The 16,057-nt window shown below is 47.2% G+C and overlaps 1 protein-coding gene across 1 annotated transcript; it reads right to left on the minus strand.

Annotated features, from left to right (window-relative positions):
* Window positions 1-1,198: 1,198 nt before the first annotated feature.
* HDAC3 (histone deacetylase 3) lies at window positions 1,199-15,782 on the minus strand. Its single transcript, XM_069772504.1, has 15 exons — window positions 15,656-15,782; window positions 15,283-15,365; window positions 10,525-10,667; window positions 9,039-9,120; window positions 8,215-8,271; window positions 8,064-8,119; window positions 5,879-6,012; window positions 5,523-5,603; window positions 5,361-5,434; window positions 5,060-5,124; window positions 4,601-4,690; window positions 4,405-4,463; window positions 3,302-3,381; window positions 2,748-2,905; window positions 1,199-2,457 (listed from the first exon to the last, which is right to left on the minus strand). The coding sequence occupies exons 1-15, from the start codon at window positions 15,708-15,710 to the stop codon at window positions 2,388-2,390; spliced, it is 1,287 nt and encodes a 428-aa protein (XP_069628605.1). The 5' UTR covers window positions 15,711-15,782; the 3' UTR covers window positions 1,199-2,387.
* Between the last annotated feature and the right edge of the window lie 275 nt (window positions 15,783-16,057).

Below are 16,057 nucleotides of genomic sequence, written 5' to 3' on the forward strand. Positions count from 1 at the left end.
ATAACAATGCAGGAATGGTACAAGCCCAGGGAAAGCGCACAGCAATACTTCTCCAGCGTACTCACAGAGTCACCAACAATTTGCACCCAGAAGCGTCTTTGTTAACAACTTTGATTCCCCCCCACCCCAGTCCCTTTTTGAACCCACACTCACACTATCTGGTGGCAAAACCTTACACAGCTCAACTAGGTGTGTGCAAAGCAACCTCTATTTTGAGCTGGCCCCTTGCTAGTTTCATTTGATGCTCCTCTAATATCTAAATAGTTGGAGAAACCCTCTCCAACATTTGTGGGTTTACAGACCTTACAAATCCTTTCCCAGCTCAGTTCTCTCACCCCAGCTAAGAACCCTCATCCATCAAGTCATTCCTCATACAGAAGCCGTGCTATCACCCCTCTCTGCGCCTAGTCTAATTCTACCATAACTTCTTTCTCTGGACACGTACTGGGAGTAACACTGACTTACTGCCTGCTTCGCACTGTAGCTACATGAACTGTAGCTCACTTCTGGCCAAGCTTTACCTCCTCCCCACAAATCTGAAGCCTTGGGCTGGCAGTTGTACAAACATCCTAACAGGAATAAGCATTGCCTGTGAACACATCAACAGATCTGGTCAAGTTGGTGTCTCTTAGATACCTTTTTCTTTTCTACCTCTCCCATTTTTCCACAGATTTATTGGCAGAGACTAGACACAAGAAGAATGTCAATCCATACAGGCCAGCATGAGCTTATTTGATCAAGGACAAGTGTCATGGACGTGGGGATGGGGAGCGAAGAGGGAGGTAGTGACAGGTCTATAGAAACAAAGAAAAATAATCACCAACAAGGGCTTTAGGGAAGTGAGACTGCAAAGAACAGACTCCTATGGAAACTGCAACTCAAAGAAACCATGATATTTAAAACCGTTGCAGGAAAGGTTTCTTGAATCAGCTCTGCAGCTTCCTGCAAAGCTTCTAACTGGAATTGGAGGCATAAGCAGGAGTGTCCGCCAGCCCACCTGACCTCTTGTAAGGGAATTCAGGGCACTCTCCTCATTGTGCACTGATGCTGAAAACTCACCAGCATATACTCTGAGGAGCTGAATGCCCTCCATTCAGACAGCAGAGGACACTGCTCTGCCACAGATGATAGGCACGTTCTCAATCCTTGGGAGGACAGGAGCCAAAAAGGTGTGAGCATTAAAGAGATGAACAACAGGTCAGGTAAGAAAAATACTGCCTCTTCATTTAATGTTTAAAGACATTGGTAAACAAACAGAACAGTACAGACAGTCTGAGGCTAAACCCCTCCCGCCTCCCCAAATGGCACACTCCAAACCACAACAGGTACCAGGTGATGACTCCGGCGAAGGAGCAGCAAAGTCTGGGATTTGAAGGATGGCCAAGAGAAATCTCTGCTGTGTGAGGGCAAGACGACAGGACTTGGAGGAAGCAGCTTCCCCTCACCCACAAGCAGAGCGCCATCTCCTGGGTACAGTCAAGAGGGAATGGTTTCCACTCCGAGCAAGCAGCCCAAATCTCTTGCTAACACACAGAAGGGCCATGTGTGAACTTGGAAAACACAGCTGGAAGCTACATTAAAGGTGCAAGACACACTATGTACTGACCTTGGCAGCCAAACCTCTGTTCCACAGTGATTTTAGCCTCTCGAAGAATAAAGAAAACAGGGAATTTAGGTCCAACTTGGCAAAGTGTTGCAGTACTCATTTGTGAACACAAAACTGAGTGGGGGGGAATGAACAAAACTGTGCTCTGCATACATTCTTCCATCCTGCTCCATCAAGCTGCTCCCTGCTCCAGGGACACTCCTGACCCCTATTCCACAGCTGGCCTTGTCTTCTCGCATAGTTTTCCTTGAGCTGTGGAGCATCAGATGGTTAGAAGGGACATCAGGAAGCAACTCTCAGTGCAGGCTTCAGAGGACAGTCAACTGGGTACCTGAGTGGAGGGCCAGGCAGGGTACGATGTATCAGGTGTTGCTGCTGAAGAGAGGCAGAGATCATAGGCACAACTGCTCCAGCTCCCACCTTGCTGGCAGAAGCCTGCACAGGAGTTACAGGAGGTGATTGAACCAGCATGGGTCAGGCTCTGAAGGCAGCTGCACAGCTGCCATCCAGCACACAGCACAGATTGGAGCCTACTTGAATTTCCATTTCCCAGAGTGCTGACAGCTGGAACCATGACACATGGTGGAAAGTAAGGAACACATTTCACTGCTCTCTGCCTCTCCAGGTAGCGGAAGCTTGCAGTAGTGTTGTTTCTGCTGCCACCGCATGCAATCAAATATGAAGGAAGGGCTAACTGGCTCCTACGTGGCCCAGTTATCTGCTCCAAGCACCCATGTCCAATGCGGGACCCCCCACAGTCCAGAGCCCCACATCAGAGCCCTCAGATCTCAACGTCACTCTCTTTGTCGTTATCGTGGTCACCGTCATAAAACTCGTTGGCAGCTTCAGGCCTGGGGGAAAGACAATCACTATCAGCAAGGAGAGCCTTGACACCCTTGGAGCCAGAGAAGAATGCCCAGGTCACACTGCCAAAGATCAGAAGATGCCCTGCACCCAAATACCCCATGAAATATTATGAGAATAGATGACACAGTTCTAGGGAGAGGCTCCCTGGATAAAACCAGAGACTCAGAAGTGACTTAGTATCTGTTCTAGGAAACAGACTGTCTCCAGTGTATCATCTGCCCATCCTAGCAGGGACAGAAAGGGAAGCCCATTTCTCCAGAACAAGATCTGGTACCTGCTGTAGTTTTCCTCAGAGCCTCTTTCCTCTGGATCAGGCTCATCTGTGCGATCATAGCTGAGCAAGTCAGAAGGGACATCATGGATCTGCACGCTGGGAGCATGGTTCAGCATTTTCAGATTCTCAAATATCGTCTGCCTGATCTGATCCAAGTACTACATAGGAAAAACAGAGAGGGATCACCACAGCGAGATCTGGCAGTCTGCACAGAGCCACAATTGTTAGCACTGCTACCTGCCTGCATTGTCTATGTAGTGGTCACGAGAAACAAATTTGTGCAAAAAGCTATTTATCAGAGCAGAGGAGGTGGGAAAGTTAATTCAATCATTGACACTCAAGCACACAGAATAACAGTAAGACAACTCAGCAAGGTTCTCAAATGCTATGAGACTTTCCAACATCCCAGAGGAAAGGTTCTGCTTGTTTTTCATCAGTTTTCTACCCTGCAAGAATTCTTTGCCTGGGCTCTACCTGGTTTCACAGGACAGAGCATCAACCACAGGGTTTTGGAAGTACATAGCTGATATTGCAATAAGGCTACAAGCACTTACCTGCCTGGAGTTCTGATTTTCAATCCTCGTACTGACATCAGGATGAAGGGTGAAGTCTGGAGCAAAGTATTCAAAGTACTCTGTGATGGAATGAGCAAGAGAGTTACAGCACAGAGGCATGGGAGCCAGCCTGCACTGCTCTGCAGAAAGCAGAGTTCACTCCCACCATGCTAGGAGTGACCAGATCCTAAAAAGCACAGTGATGTACAGCTCTGCAACCACAAGGAATTATATGAAACAAAAGAGCAAGCAAAAGTAACACTCAGGTCACTGAATAGGAAATGATCCAAATTAAATGATACATGACACAGTAGGGGCATGTCTGCCCAGCAAAGTCTACAGGTGGCTGTGTCCTGGTTTCAGCTGGGATAGAGTTAATTTTTTTTCTAGTAGCTGGTATAGTGTTATGTTTTAGGTTTAGTAAGAGAAGAATGTTGATAACACACTGATGTTTTCAGTTGTTGCTAAGTAGTGTTTACACGAACTCAAGGATTTTTCAGCTTCTCATGCCCAGCCAGCAAGAAGGCTGGAGAGGCACAAGAAGTTGGGAGGGGACACAGCCAGGGCAGCTGACCCAAAGTGGCCAAAGGGGTATTCCATACCATGTGATGTCATGCCTAGTATATAAACTGAGGGGAGTGGGGCTGGGGAGGGGATCGCTGCTTGGGAACTAACTGGGCATCAGTAGGCATATGATGAGCAATTGCATTGTGCATCACTTGTTTTGTATATTCCAATTCTTTTATTATTATTATTGTCATTTTATTATTGTTATTATTATCATTTTTATTTTCTTCCTTTCTGTCCTATTACACTGCTCTTATCTCAACCCAAGAGTTTTACATTTTTTCTCCCAATTCTCCCCCTCATCCCACTGGGTGAGGGGGAAGTGAGTGAGCACCTGCGTGGTGCTTAGTTGCTGGCTGGGGTTAAACCACAACAGGGTGGTAGGAGACAACTAAGGCCATCTCTAAGATCAGAAAGTGCAGTCACTTTGGCCCTGGTCTTACCTCTGGTCAATGCAGAACAGAAGTGTAGTTCTTCAGCTGATACAACAAATACTTTAGCTCAGCTAATGGGGGGAAAACGGAACTCCAACTTACCACTGTATGGGAGCTCTTCGCTAATTGCTTCATCTACAAGCAATGATGTTTCATAAGTCCTGAAAACATGCAATAAGATGATCTCAGTCCAGAGAAAGATGATCTCAGTCCAGAGAAAGCTACATGGTGCATGCAGGGACAAAGGCCCCAGCAACTGCTTAACCGGTGACCTTCAACAAGCAGATAAGAGACTCACCAGCATCGTGCCACATTGCGAACTGTGTAACCACCTCCTCCCAGTACCAGCAAGGGGATGTTGAAGCTCTTTACATACTCCACGCACTCCCTACAAACCCCAAACAAAAAAGTGCCAGAGCTGTTAACTGCAGCACACATTCATGTGTCAGAAATGCCACCGTGCAAACACCACGGCAGCTGGTGTGATACACCTGAAGGTCAGGGCTTCCAAGCAGGGAGCCTGAACCATGCGCTACTCTGTGAACCGCTGCTCTGAAGCACCTTGTACAAGGCCTCATTCTGAGACCCCCTCCTGTCACACAAGAGTTAAAAAAAACAAACAACAAACCAAAACTGCTGGTGCTGCTGGAAGGCCGAAGTCAAAGCTCAAGCCTCACAGCAGAGGACTCACTAGAGCCCTTCAGACTGAAGGATGGTCTTTCAACTAATTGCTCTGCCCAAGTCCTGCTGTACTTACCCATGTCCTCTTATACTGAGGTTAAAACAACCCAAACGGTCACAACCCAGAGAATCAGCACCGCACTGGGGAAGAGAAGAATAACAACTGAATTTTTGCTACAGAGGCATTGTTTTCCAGACACACATCAGCATCCCCACCCCTTGGCCACCCTCATTCACCAGAGGGTATAGACAGCAGCTCAGCTAGGACACACCAACCCTGATTCCCCGGGAACAGAACACAATGCATCAATAGCTGCCCCCTCCAACCTACAGCCTCTGAAAGGGATGGACAAGTGCACAGAGGCTTGCTTGCTTACCTGCAGTACTATGCAGGTGGGCTGATAGTAATCTACCACCTGGTTAATGACTGGCTGGAAGAGGTGTTTATAACCTTTGGAGAGAAAGGTAGATTTGTCATGGCTCTGGAGCAGAAGGACCAGCAAATGCCTGGGCAAGGGGAAATGGCAGGGAACACCTACTTTGATCATCAATGCCATCTCGTAAAGGCACGTTGAGACAGTAGTAACGACCACTCTCTGCACCAACTTCATACATGTCACCTGGCCAGGGAAAGACAGGAGAGTCATAACAGCTCTCAGACTTCAGAGTGTGGAAAAACCAGATCTGGTCTGGGTTGAGATCTCTTAACCTAGCTAGAATCCCTCTTTCTTACAAATAACTATACTTCTGTTCCTCTCTAATTGCTTTTCCATGCCCTTTCTTCCATCATTTCTCTCTGCAGCTCTGATTTCATGATTTTACACTTTTATACTCCAGCAGAGCTTTCAAAGGATTCTGAAGCAAGGCCAGGTTCACACTAAGGGAAAATACATACCTGTACCAGGAAAGAAATAGTTCCCATATTTATGAAATGACACCGTCATGACGCGGTCCGTCAAGTAGAAAGCCTCCTGCACACCGTCTCCATGATGGATATCAATATCAATATATAGAACACGTGGATGATATCTATTGAATACATGAGGAAAAACAGCATTACTGTCTGCACCGCACCCAGCCTCACTATTCCCCCTGTGCCTTGGTATCACCTGGCACTCTGAAAACCACCACCGACATCTACCCACAAGCCCACTTGCCAAAAGAACTCACCTCTCCCACCTGAGACATATCAAACGGTTTAGATACGAGACATTTGTATACAGTCAAACATGCCCCATCACTAAAAAAATTTCTTCTGATGTGCTTGGAAATAGATATTAGAATAAAAGATTTTCAGATGGGGACAGAAATGTCTTGGAAAGCATATGAAGGGAACCTGTTTTAGCCACCTGGGCATTAGAAAGTTGATGGGTTTTGATTCCTCTACAAACAACATGCTGTTAGTTAATCTTTAAGAGCTCCAACAATTTTTAATCATAAAAGGAAATTAAAGGTAAGCTAGCCAAGGAGGAGGTAGGAACACTTCACTTCCTCCACATACCAGAGTACTGGCAGCACTATGTCCCAGCTGGCTAGCACCAAGAACACCAGGCTGAACTGCATTTACTGGAGAAGCTGCCTGCTGGGTCACAGACAGAGGGTGAAGAAGGGGAAATCATTACAAGTAAATTCACTGGGGTAATGGTCAAAGCTGATGTGCTGTTGAGCACTGGAGACATGGCCCCAAGCCATCCCTAGAGCTGCCTGCTTGGCTGGAAAGAACTTCTCCAACTTTTCACAAGGAAATACTGCATCTGGTCCATCCCCAAAGAACAGGGGATCTGGCATCCATACCAAAACCCTAGAGGACTGGGGAGATGCCTGAAAAAACAAGACAACATTGAAACAGAGAGGAGGAGCATGTGGTTCGTGCCATCTGCTTTGGAACCATGGCTTTAAGCATGTCTGCAGTGATCTGATCAAACTGGTTGATGGTGCTGACCCATGCTGATTAGCAGACCGGTACCTTGCCACAGTCTCCCAAGAGAGACATAAATTATTTAAGGCAGCCCAGATTACTCGTCCTGTAGACAAATGACAGCAAGGAGAAAAAGGGGATGTATACACATAGCCCTTGCACACTGGTAAAGGGAGAAAGGGACCTTCTAAGACCAGAGGCACCACAGTACTCCCATGGTGGGAAGCAAACTCAAGTATACAGCCACCTGCTACAGAAATGGTTCCTGAAAACAGAGAACAAGAGAAGAGGGACATATTATAAGCTCCCATGAGGGGTAACTGGCCTGTATTTGAAGCCTCTGGCATATGGGACTCGTGAGACTAGAAAATGGCTGTGCAGAGATACACAGTGAAGACCTGAAGTTCCAAACACAGAGCACGGAAGACTGGCCGAGAGGCAGGAGGTACAAGAAACCCCAGTGCATTCCATAAATGTGACTTTGACAGTGAGTAAACTTGCCACCAGTCATGTAACTATTGTCTGGTCAACCCCAAATCTTTTTTAATTCCATAACGTCTTGCCTCAGATTCAGTGACAAGGAGGGCATTTGAGAGTACCAAAAAAAAAATAAAATCACAGATTAATCCAAGAAACAGAAGGTATTTCTGTAACTCTTCCTCCCATTCTGAATTTATTTTTCATTTTCCAAAAAGAAAAAACCAAATCTGACTCTTTTCTACTCAAAGCAAGTGTCCTTTGATCATCCATGTGTTGCTCAAGTCCTGTTCTTAAGCCACTCAAGCAAGTCAAGAAAGATTCGAGTCATTTAACTGTCTTCAGTGAGCCATAATTTGCATTTACCTACAAAAGGCTCGCTGTGGCAAAAACGCAGAGACTCAGGAGACCCTGAAATGAGTATTTCACAGATGGATGAGAAATGGAATTGAAGAACTCTTCCGTATCCCTTAAGATGCATGCAACAAAACTGGAGTCAGATATTCCAATTCTCAAGCCCCCCTACTTGTGCCTGAAGAGGAGGCCAGAAAAAAAATCAAGTTATTGGCCTTCGTGGATTCTAGAAAGGCAAACGAGGAGGGGAAACAGAGAGAGAGAACAGTGAAGCAGCAGGGGGAAACCACATGCCAGCCAGGACAGTACTGCATTTGCCCCATGTCCTTACTTGAGCAGCTCCAGGATGCCAATAACTATGTCGTTAACATAACAAAACCCAGAAGCCTGCAAGAGAGAGAAAACAGAACAGCTTTAGAACAGGATCAACACATACCCTGGGCCTCAAAAAGACAGACCAATATGTAGATTTGCCTCATTACCTCAAACTTTTTGGCATGATGCAGGCCCCCTGCCCAGTTTATTGCAATATCACAGATCTAAGAAAGGAAAGATAACTTAGTTAAAGGTGACAATGTGGTAACAACAACCTTGCACCCGCTTCAACCTCCCCAGCCCCGTGGCTCAAACACCCTTCTCGTCTTTCCTTTTCCTACAGAGGCCTTTCCAAAGCTCCATCGTCATCGTTAGCCCAGCCAAGTTTTGGTTACATCATGTCCATACTGGATTAGTCCTGTGCTCTACATTCCCCACTAGACCAGAAAAGATCATCTCCCACCACCACTGCTCCCCCTCCAGCCACCAGCAGGCAGAGCACCTGGTACATACAATTTGTTCCTGCACTTGTTCTTTACCCTTATTAGAGCTTTCTCAGGTCTCTAAAAGACTTAACACCTCTGTAGATTTTTTTATACCCACCTGAGGAATGCTCTTCTTCAGACCTTCTGCATGGCCTCATTTAGTGCATTTCCATAGGAGAGACCTAGCAGCACTCTCAAGGTCACCCAGCAGCCAGTTTCACTGAAGACCCCAGGTTTGTTCTACAGCGCTGAGGGTACTTTGTGACTTCAGTACTTGCAACGTTAGTACTCTCTGACTCCCTCCAGATTAAACATCTACTAAATGGTTGCCTCTGACAGTACAAGAATGGTCTCAAGCTTAAGTCTTACAGTACTAGGTATTTACACTGCAACACAGCAGTGCTTGCTACGTTGTTTTACAAAACAAATCCATGAGGTTCTCCTTAAATTGAAAACCAGTTGGCTTACACCTGTGTTTCAAAAGATAAGCACATCAACGCAGTTACCTTGTTGTTCAGCTGTGTTGCTCCCTGCAGGGAGGCCCCAGTATAGCGAGAGCAAAATTCAAAGAGGCCTGGAAACACTGGGCTGAAAAAGAAACCATGATTCAAACACAGAACATCTTCTCATTCCTCCTCATTTCTCCAGAGCAAAGCTAGGAATAAAACTGTCCAGGGACATGACCTAAGCAAGACCAAAACTCATTCTCTGTGAAAGAGTTCATTTGGGGTCACTCTGACCCTGCTTATAACACAATGAGTACCAGCAGGCGAGCAATCTGGCTGGAAACACAATGGGAACCTCGGTGAATTTGATAATGATTACCAAAGCTTACAAGTTAGTCCTGAAAAGGCTCCTCTGCTCACAACGTGTGCCAGCATCTGTCCTGCAGCCCTGCTGACATATGCCCAGAGCTAGGACATGATGCAGGACACTGCATCAGGAGAGGGGAGGACTGGTCTGCTCCTGCACTCTCCCCTCCTTGTTGTATCTGAAAGATCCTGCTACCAGTCCCCAGCCCAGCATGCAGTACACTGCAACCAGAGGTGAACACTGCTCTTAAGACAGCACTGAGGTCTGATCCATCCCACCACGCAGAGCCAGTCCAGGCACCAGGAGAGTACAGAAACACAGGACCTGGAGCCCCTGTGTCACCAGCTTGCTGGCACCATGTCACACATTTCATTCATGGACAAGCAATGGCTTAAAGACTATGGGGTTTTATTTCCCCTTTCATTTCTGATAAGAAGATGGTTTCTGATCATCAGAGCAGCAAGGTTACAAACAGTCTTCTGATTCTCAGCCTGAATATTAAAAACCAGGCTATACTAGTATCTTCTTGGGATAACACTGTTCTCTAGCTAATGTAACTCCTCCCATGCTAGTACTTACAGCTTTCACCGCCACAGGCTACGTAAGAACAATCTAACTCTGACAGCCCTTATAATCCTCAACCAGACAAGGCATATTGCTATTTCCTCGGTCACCCACAGAGCCCTTCCATAATTTTCTTTCAAGTTTAATCTCTCACAAGCATTAAAGACTGGAATTTAATATTCTCAACAAGATCTCATGTAGTTTTGTACAAAACCACGAATATCTCCTTAGTTCTACCTGGAAATCAGCCTCTCGAAGCTGTCTTGAATTTAACATGCACATATTAAGGCAGCTAAAATGACAGGCAATTATTTAAAAATATAGTTAGCACATTCAAGAAGAATTGGAGACTCTGCAAGAACAAGTAGAGATACAGTCTCTAACCCCACAAGCTTACAGCTTAAATATAGATCTAAAAAAGAGGACTGCAAGATCTAAAGAGAAGGGAAAGGAATCAAGGAGGTTCCAGTAATCTGATATAGACAGGAGGGACATGCACCTCATTCTGGTTAAGAGCAAATAAGAAATGGGACATTCTAAAAGAGTTCTCTGAACATGAGCAATGCAGCAGCACCTTTTCTGACTGTGGGTTTGCAGGAAGCACAGAGCACTCACCAGTCATCGCCCACGTTGAAGGCATTGAGGCTCTTGGTGAATCCCTGCATGTTATTGGGACTCACTCTCTGCAGGAAGTCTATGTAGTCCTCGGAGTGGAATCGGCACATGTCATGCTGGGATGCCTGGTATGGTTTGAAAACCTTCAAGAGAGAAAGGCAAGACTCATTTCCCATCCAAACTTGCATTTGCTTTAGCTGTAAGAAATCTCAAGCTAATTGACGAACGACCTGCACAAGGTATAGCAAAAAATGTTCCAATACATTGGCTTCCTGACATTCATGTTCATTTAAATTCAACAAGTTGCTCCATGAAGCCTGCTTTCCTACTGATTTTTCTCTTTCAGCCATAAAGAAGTCTCCTGCCTCTCATAATAACTGTAGCTCTTGCCACATACTCTCCAATGCCTTCCTTCCCCCCCTGTGCACATATCCCTCCTTGGGCAAGCCAGCAGAATAAAACAGCTGAGTTCAAACTACAGCTTTTTCTTCACTGTGGGGCACTATTCCCTAATCACCCACCAGCTTTCACACAATTTTAAGACCTTGATATAGGGGTGGCTTTGGTCCCTCTGTCCAATTTGCCTGTAATGAGCTGATAGGTTCTAAAGTTATTTGGAGAAAGCTCATGGACGGAAGAGTTGCATAAGCTTTGTTTCCTTTGGAAAGCCAGTGAAAAACCGTCAGGGAACTGGATGGATTAAAATTAAAGATCTTGTGACAATACAGGCTTGCCATTTTGGCACTAAACACACATACCTCAATGTACAGGAAGTTAAAAATTAACACCACATACCTGGCAAGAGGAAATTAAAGTTAAACTGAAATCAGTAAGAGATCTTTTTTGTGTTTCCCAATTTCTCTTAATTAAAGCATGCACTTCATAGAAGAAGTGGAACATGAGCAAAATAGTAAGATGCATGAGCTTGTCTCCGAAGGGAAGATTATCAGGGCAACTGCACTAACGTGCCTGTTTCCTGGGCTAAGCAGGAAACACTTTAATTTTCAGACACATAATACACCCTAACAAACCCATCATCCTCTTTCCTGATTTGATCTGCATGTGGTATGGTGTTTTCCACATGGATGCATGGGGTGCAGTGTTTCTCAGAGGCTGCTGGGTCTGACAAACAAGAAGGATGAGGCGACTCACAAGCACAAGCCATTAGTGCAGCTGCTAAAGGTGAGGGCAAGACCTATTCCCCATGAGGGCTCTGCACAGGTACCTCCCAGGAATCCAGACAGCTGATTAAATCAAACAAGACCAAAACCAATGAGAAGAAATAGCTCTCACCAGATATCCAGAGGCTCTCTTGGACAATAAAAAGTAGGGATGTGTGACTCAAAACAGAAAAGGCGGGGCGGGGGAGGGAAACAAAAAGACTAGAAGCTTCAAGACAGACTCAGCTGTTGGCAGAAGAAACCTGCCTCCTTCCACCCTTCACCCTGCTCCCAGCAATCCCACCCACCTTCGTAAGCAAGCTCTGGCACTCAGTCCCCTCTGTCTGCCGCCTTGTTCTCCTAACTCCATAGAAAACTCTCCTGGCTTTGCTGAGTTACTGAATTGCATCAGTTCACAGAGGGATCCAATAGCTTCCAAATGCAGCACAAGAAAGGGGAAGACACAGAAGAGAAGCAGGGAAGGTGAGCAGCAGGACAACCCCCCCCTCTTTCAGCAACGCTGAGCCTTGGTTCACCACATTCTTGTGTGCCGCAGCCACAGGGAAGCTGGGAAAGGTGCAGAGGCAAACCCAGCTTGACAGGACAGCAGCCTTTTATTTGGAGGAGGCAGAGAGGGCAGATAGTGATGTAACCACAACACAAAGTTAACAGGACCTTTTATAGTCACAACTGACCATGATCCCTGCTTTTATTTGCTTGTAACTTTGCCAGTCACTGACTGTTCAGGATGAAGTTTCCTCTGCAATTTTCAGCTTTATGATGGCATCTTATGGAAAATATAACCCCAGAAAAGGGTTTCAAGACTAAAAACATGGTGAAGCATACAGCTCTGCCTACTGCCTCATTCAGACATGGATCTGACATTTAGAAGCGTTATGTCAGAATATGCTTTTTGCTTTTTCTGCAAGAAAAATCCCAACTCTAGGGAAGTTACTCACTGGAGTTCCTTACATCTACAGTAAAAATCTGAAAGATAAATTCTGCAAAGATTCCACGTGGCCTGAGTGTACTCCAGCTGCACTCATCTGCAAGCACAAGAGCAAGTCACTGGCTGGATGCAATTTTACTAGGGAATTGTATTAATTACACAGGAAAGCTTTTCAGATGTTTAAACACACCAAATTAAATTTATATATTGCATCAAGGAACTGTTCCACTGGTCCATTTTAGCACCTTCCTTTAAAAATTGATATTGTGCTTTAGTTTTGGGGCAGCTTATTTTCTATTTGCTCTTGTTCAATCCGCAAGTCTCTCACCACAGAAACAGATATGCTGGCAGTGGAAGAGCTTGAACTTGAGCCCATGCCAAACACCAGGCACTTGTACAGTGCTAGAGATAATGACAAAGTTGTGCAGCACGGACAGGCAGGTACAAAGCAGCTGAGATGTAGCTTTTCACTCTGCCCCACTTGTAGTGGTTTGGCTGTTCAGACTTTACCCTAAAAAATAAAAAGCAGGAAAACCGTATTGCCATCACGCTTGCAAGAATTTTGCACCTTGTCCTGCCCATATAGTGGAAAAGACACTGTAAACATGCCAGAATTGAAACCACTGGTCTAACCCCACTCTCTTGTGCTCACAATGATACAACTTTGATTTTAACATCGCCTGATTCTCAAGTGATTGAGAAGTGACTTTTAAGGACAGGCTTTTTTTTGGTACCACAACAGCTAAATATTTAGTCAGGTCTGGAATTCGCACGTTTCTGTCTGACAGCTCTGCACAATCACCATGTTTTCACAGCAGCTCATGATTTATCCCTAAACCATGCCGCAGATGTGAAAACACATCACTGAAACAAGTTGATCACGCTTTCTTCTCTACAGCCTCAAAACAAGCCCAACTATTACCAGTTCCTTGCAATCATCTACAACTACACGCAACAACCCACTATTGAGTTCTACAATCATTCTGAGAGCACACACCTCAGAGTAAGCTCCGGGGTCACCCAGTTCAGGCTCATGAATAACGGGGGAAGCGGCTGGTTTGCAGAGCATCACAAGGAGCAGAGCCCCACTGCAGAAGGGTGAGGTGCACAAGCACAAAGAGGAAGGACAGGGGAAAGTCCTAACATCCCTCGCAGATCAGAGCAATGACAGTTTTGTGCCCTCCTTTCACCTCCCCTCCTTGTTTGCTAGCTACATATGATGATGACTGTGACAGAAGTGCTCTTCACCTCTTAATGAGGTAATTCCCATGAAAAGACACTGTAAATGCATGTGTGTATGCCCATATATGTACATAAAACCAGAAGTGCCAGAAGCTGTAGCCTACAACATTTAGAATAACATTCTGGGTATGGGCCCTTTCCCAGGGCACATCAAACAGGTCACAGGCTGTGGAGACAATAGGCAGCAGCTAAACCCAGCCTCTGGATCAGATAGCATGACCTGGAACTGTGCCAGTCAGCCCAGGAATTAAATTGCTCAACGGTCCGAAACAGCTCAGAAGCAATCTCACTGCACCGAAAGCAAGCATAAGCCAACAGGAGACAAAATGAGATGCCCCAGAACAATCAGCAGCTGCATGTGGCTTGTTTTGTACATCAAAATGGGCAGAATGGTAGAAGACTTTACTATTCCTGCCTTGATCTTGTATCATGGGGCATTAAGTTACATGCCCTGTGAGAGCTTTTCATTTGTTCTATGCTGCAAGAACAGGCAAAAAAAGTGAACAAGGATTGTAGGGAAAGGAGCACCGTTCAATCCCACTTGCACCAAGTGGGATAAAATAATTCAAAAGAGGGGTACCACACATTCATAGTGATATTCCACTATCCCCAAACTAGTTCATTTCTTGAAGGATGAAGATTTAAGTTTTCTTTTTGATTATGGCTACAGGCTAATCATGTTTTATCAGGTTTACACAGGCTAGATTTTAGGAGGAGAAAGTCTTTCTAGCAGTAAGAACCGGAGAGCTCTGGACTAAGTTGTTTGAGCTGGCTGGGCAACAAAGGCTTTGAAGAACAGGTTGTACAATCACCAATCAGGTATGAGATGGGATTAGTGAACACCATTAAGGCATCAAGGTGAATTAGCAAGCCTCTTGAGGGTTTTTTTTTTTGAGCTTTACTATTCTACGGTCACACGGTCCACAGCGGTCGCTGGGTCCTTTCTAGAAAGGGCTACAGACACCAGAATCCCGTGCATGGTCCCCAGGGGCACTGCTGCACCTCCAGGCACAACACTATATGCACACGTTTGAACAAGACACTAACAGCCAACAGCGGTGGCTTTCAAAGCAGCTCTGGGTGGTATGGTGGGGGCTCAGGCCGATGAGAATGCCGGAGACTGCTTAAAACCTTGTCTGCAACAACTCTGTTACCTGCTGTGCCAAAAGTGGAACTGAAGGAGAGGCAGCAACACAAGAAAGCTGCCAAGAACGTACTAACACTGACCAAGCCTTAACGTGGAGGCCACGACTGAAGTCAGCAGGACGACGCACGGGTCTCCGGCACCCTTCACACATGCCGAAGCCTGAAACACCTGCCTGTCCGAAGCCACCCACTGCAGCCCCCTCTTCCCCCGCTGCCTAGGTTGGGGGGCTCCTGTTGAGCCCCAGGAGGAGCACCGCTTACGATCATCTTCTTGTAGAGCCCGTAGTGCAGGACCAGGCTGTGGGTCAGGGCCAGGCGATGCGGCTTCATGGGGTGCCCGGCTCCTGGAAGGGAAACGACACGGGGAGTCACCGGGGGGGGACGACGGGAGGAAACACCAGCCGCCCGCCAGCCCCGGGGCCGGGCCCGGGCCCAGCGCTGGGCCGTGACGGGACCCGCCGAGCCACCCCTCACCGGGCCCGCTCGGCCCCGGGACGGGGCGAGGGCACCGTCCCCAGGCCGCCCCGGCGAGCCAGGGCCGGGCTGCACCGTACCCCCGCCCCAAGTCCGCGACCGGCCCCTCCGCCGCCTCTCCCGTTCTCCTCCGGCCCCGCCGCCCAGCCCCAGCCCGCACCGTAGTGGAAGTTGCCCACGTCCGGGTCGTAGAAATAGGCCACGGTCTTCGCCATGGCGGAGAGGCCGGGACCCGCCGCCGCGCGCTCCCGCTCACGTCATCGCGCCGCGACAGCGCCGAGAGCGGGCGACGGGCGGTGTCGGGGGCGGAGCCCGGGGGCGGGGCTGGGAGCGAGGGGCGGGGCAGAGGGCGGGGCGATCACCGTTGCGGCGTCCCCGCGGTCCCAGAGCCTACCCCCGTCTCCACCCCCTCCTCAGCTGCCCCCAGCTACCCCCAGCTGATCCCAGTTGCCCACTGGATTCTATCTGTAGCCCTACAGCTGCTCCCCAGTCACCCGCAGATGGCCCAAGTTACTCCCAGCTGCTGGCCAGTTACTCCCAGTTGCCCACTGGATTCTCTCCT

The sequence above is a fragment of the Haliaeetus albicilla genome, chromosome 27, assembly GCF_947461875.1.
Source record: "Haliaeetus albicilla chromosome 27, bHalAlb1.1, whole genome shotgun sequence".
In the NCBI taxonomy this organism is placed as follows: domain Eukaryota; kingdom Metazoa; phylum Chordata; class Aves; order Accipitriformes; family Accipitridae; genus Haliaeetus; species Haliaeetus albicilla.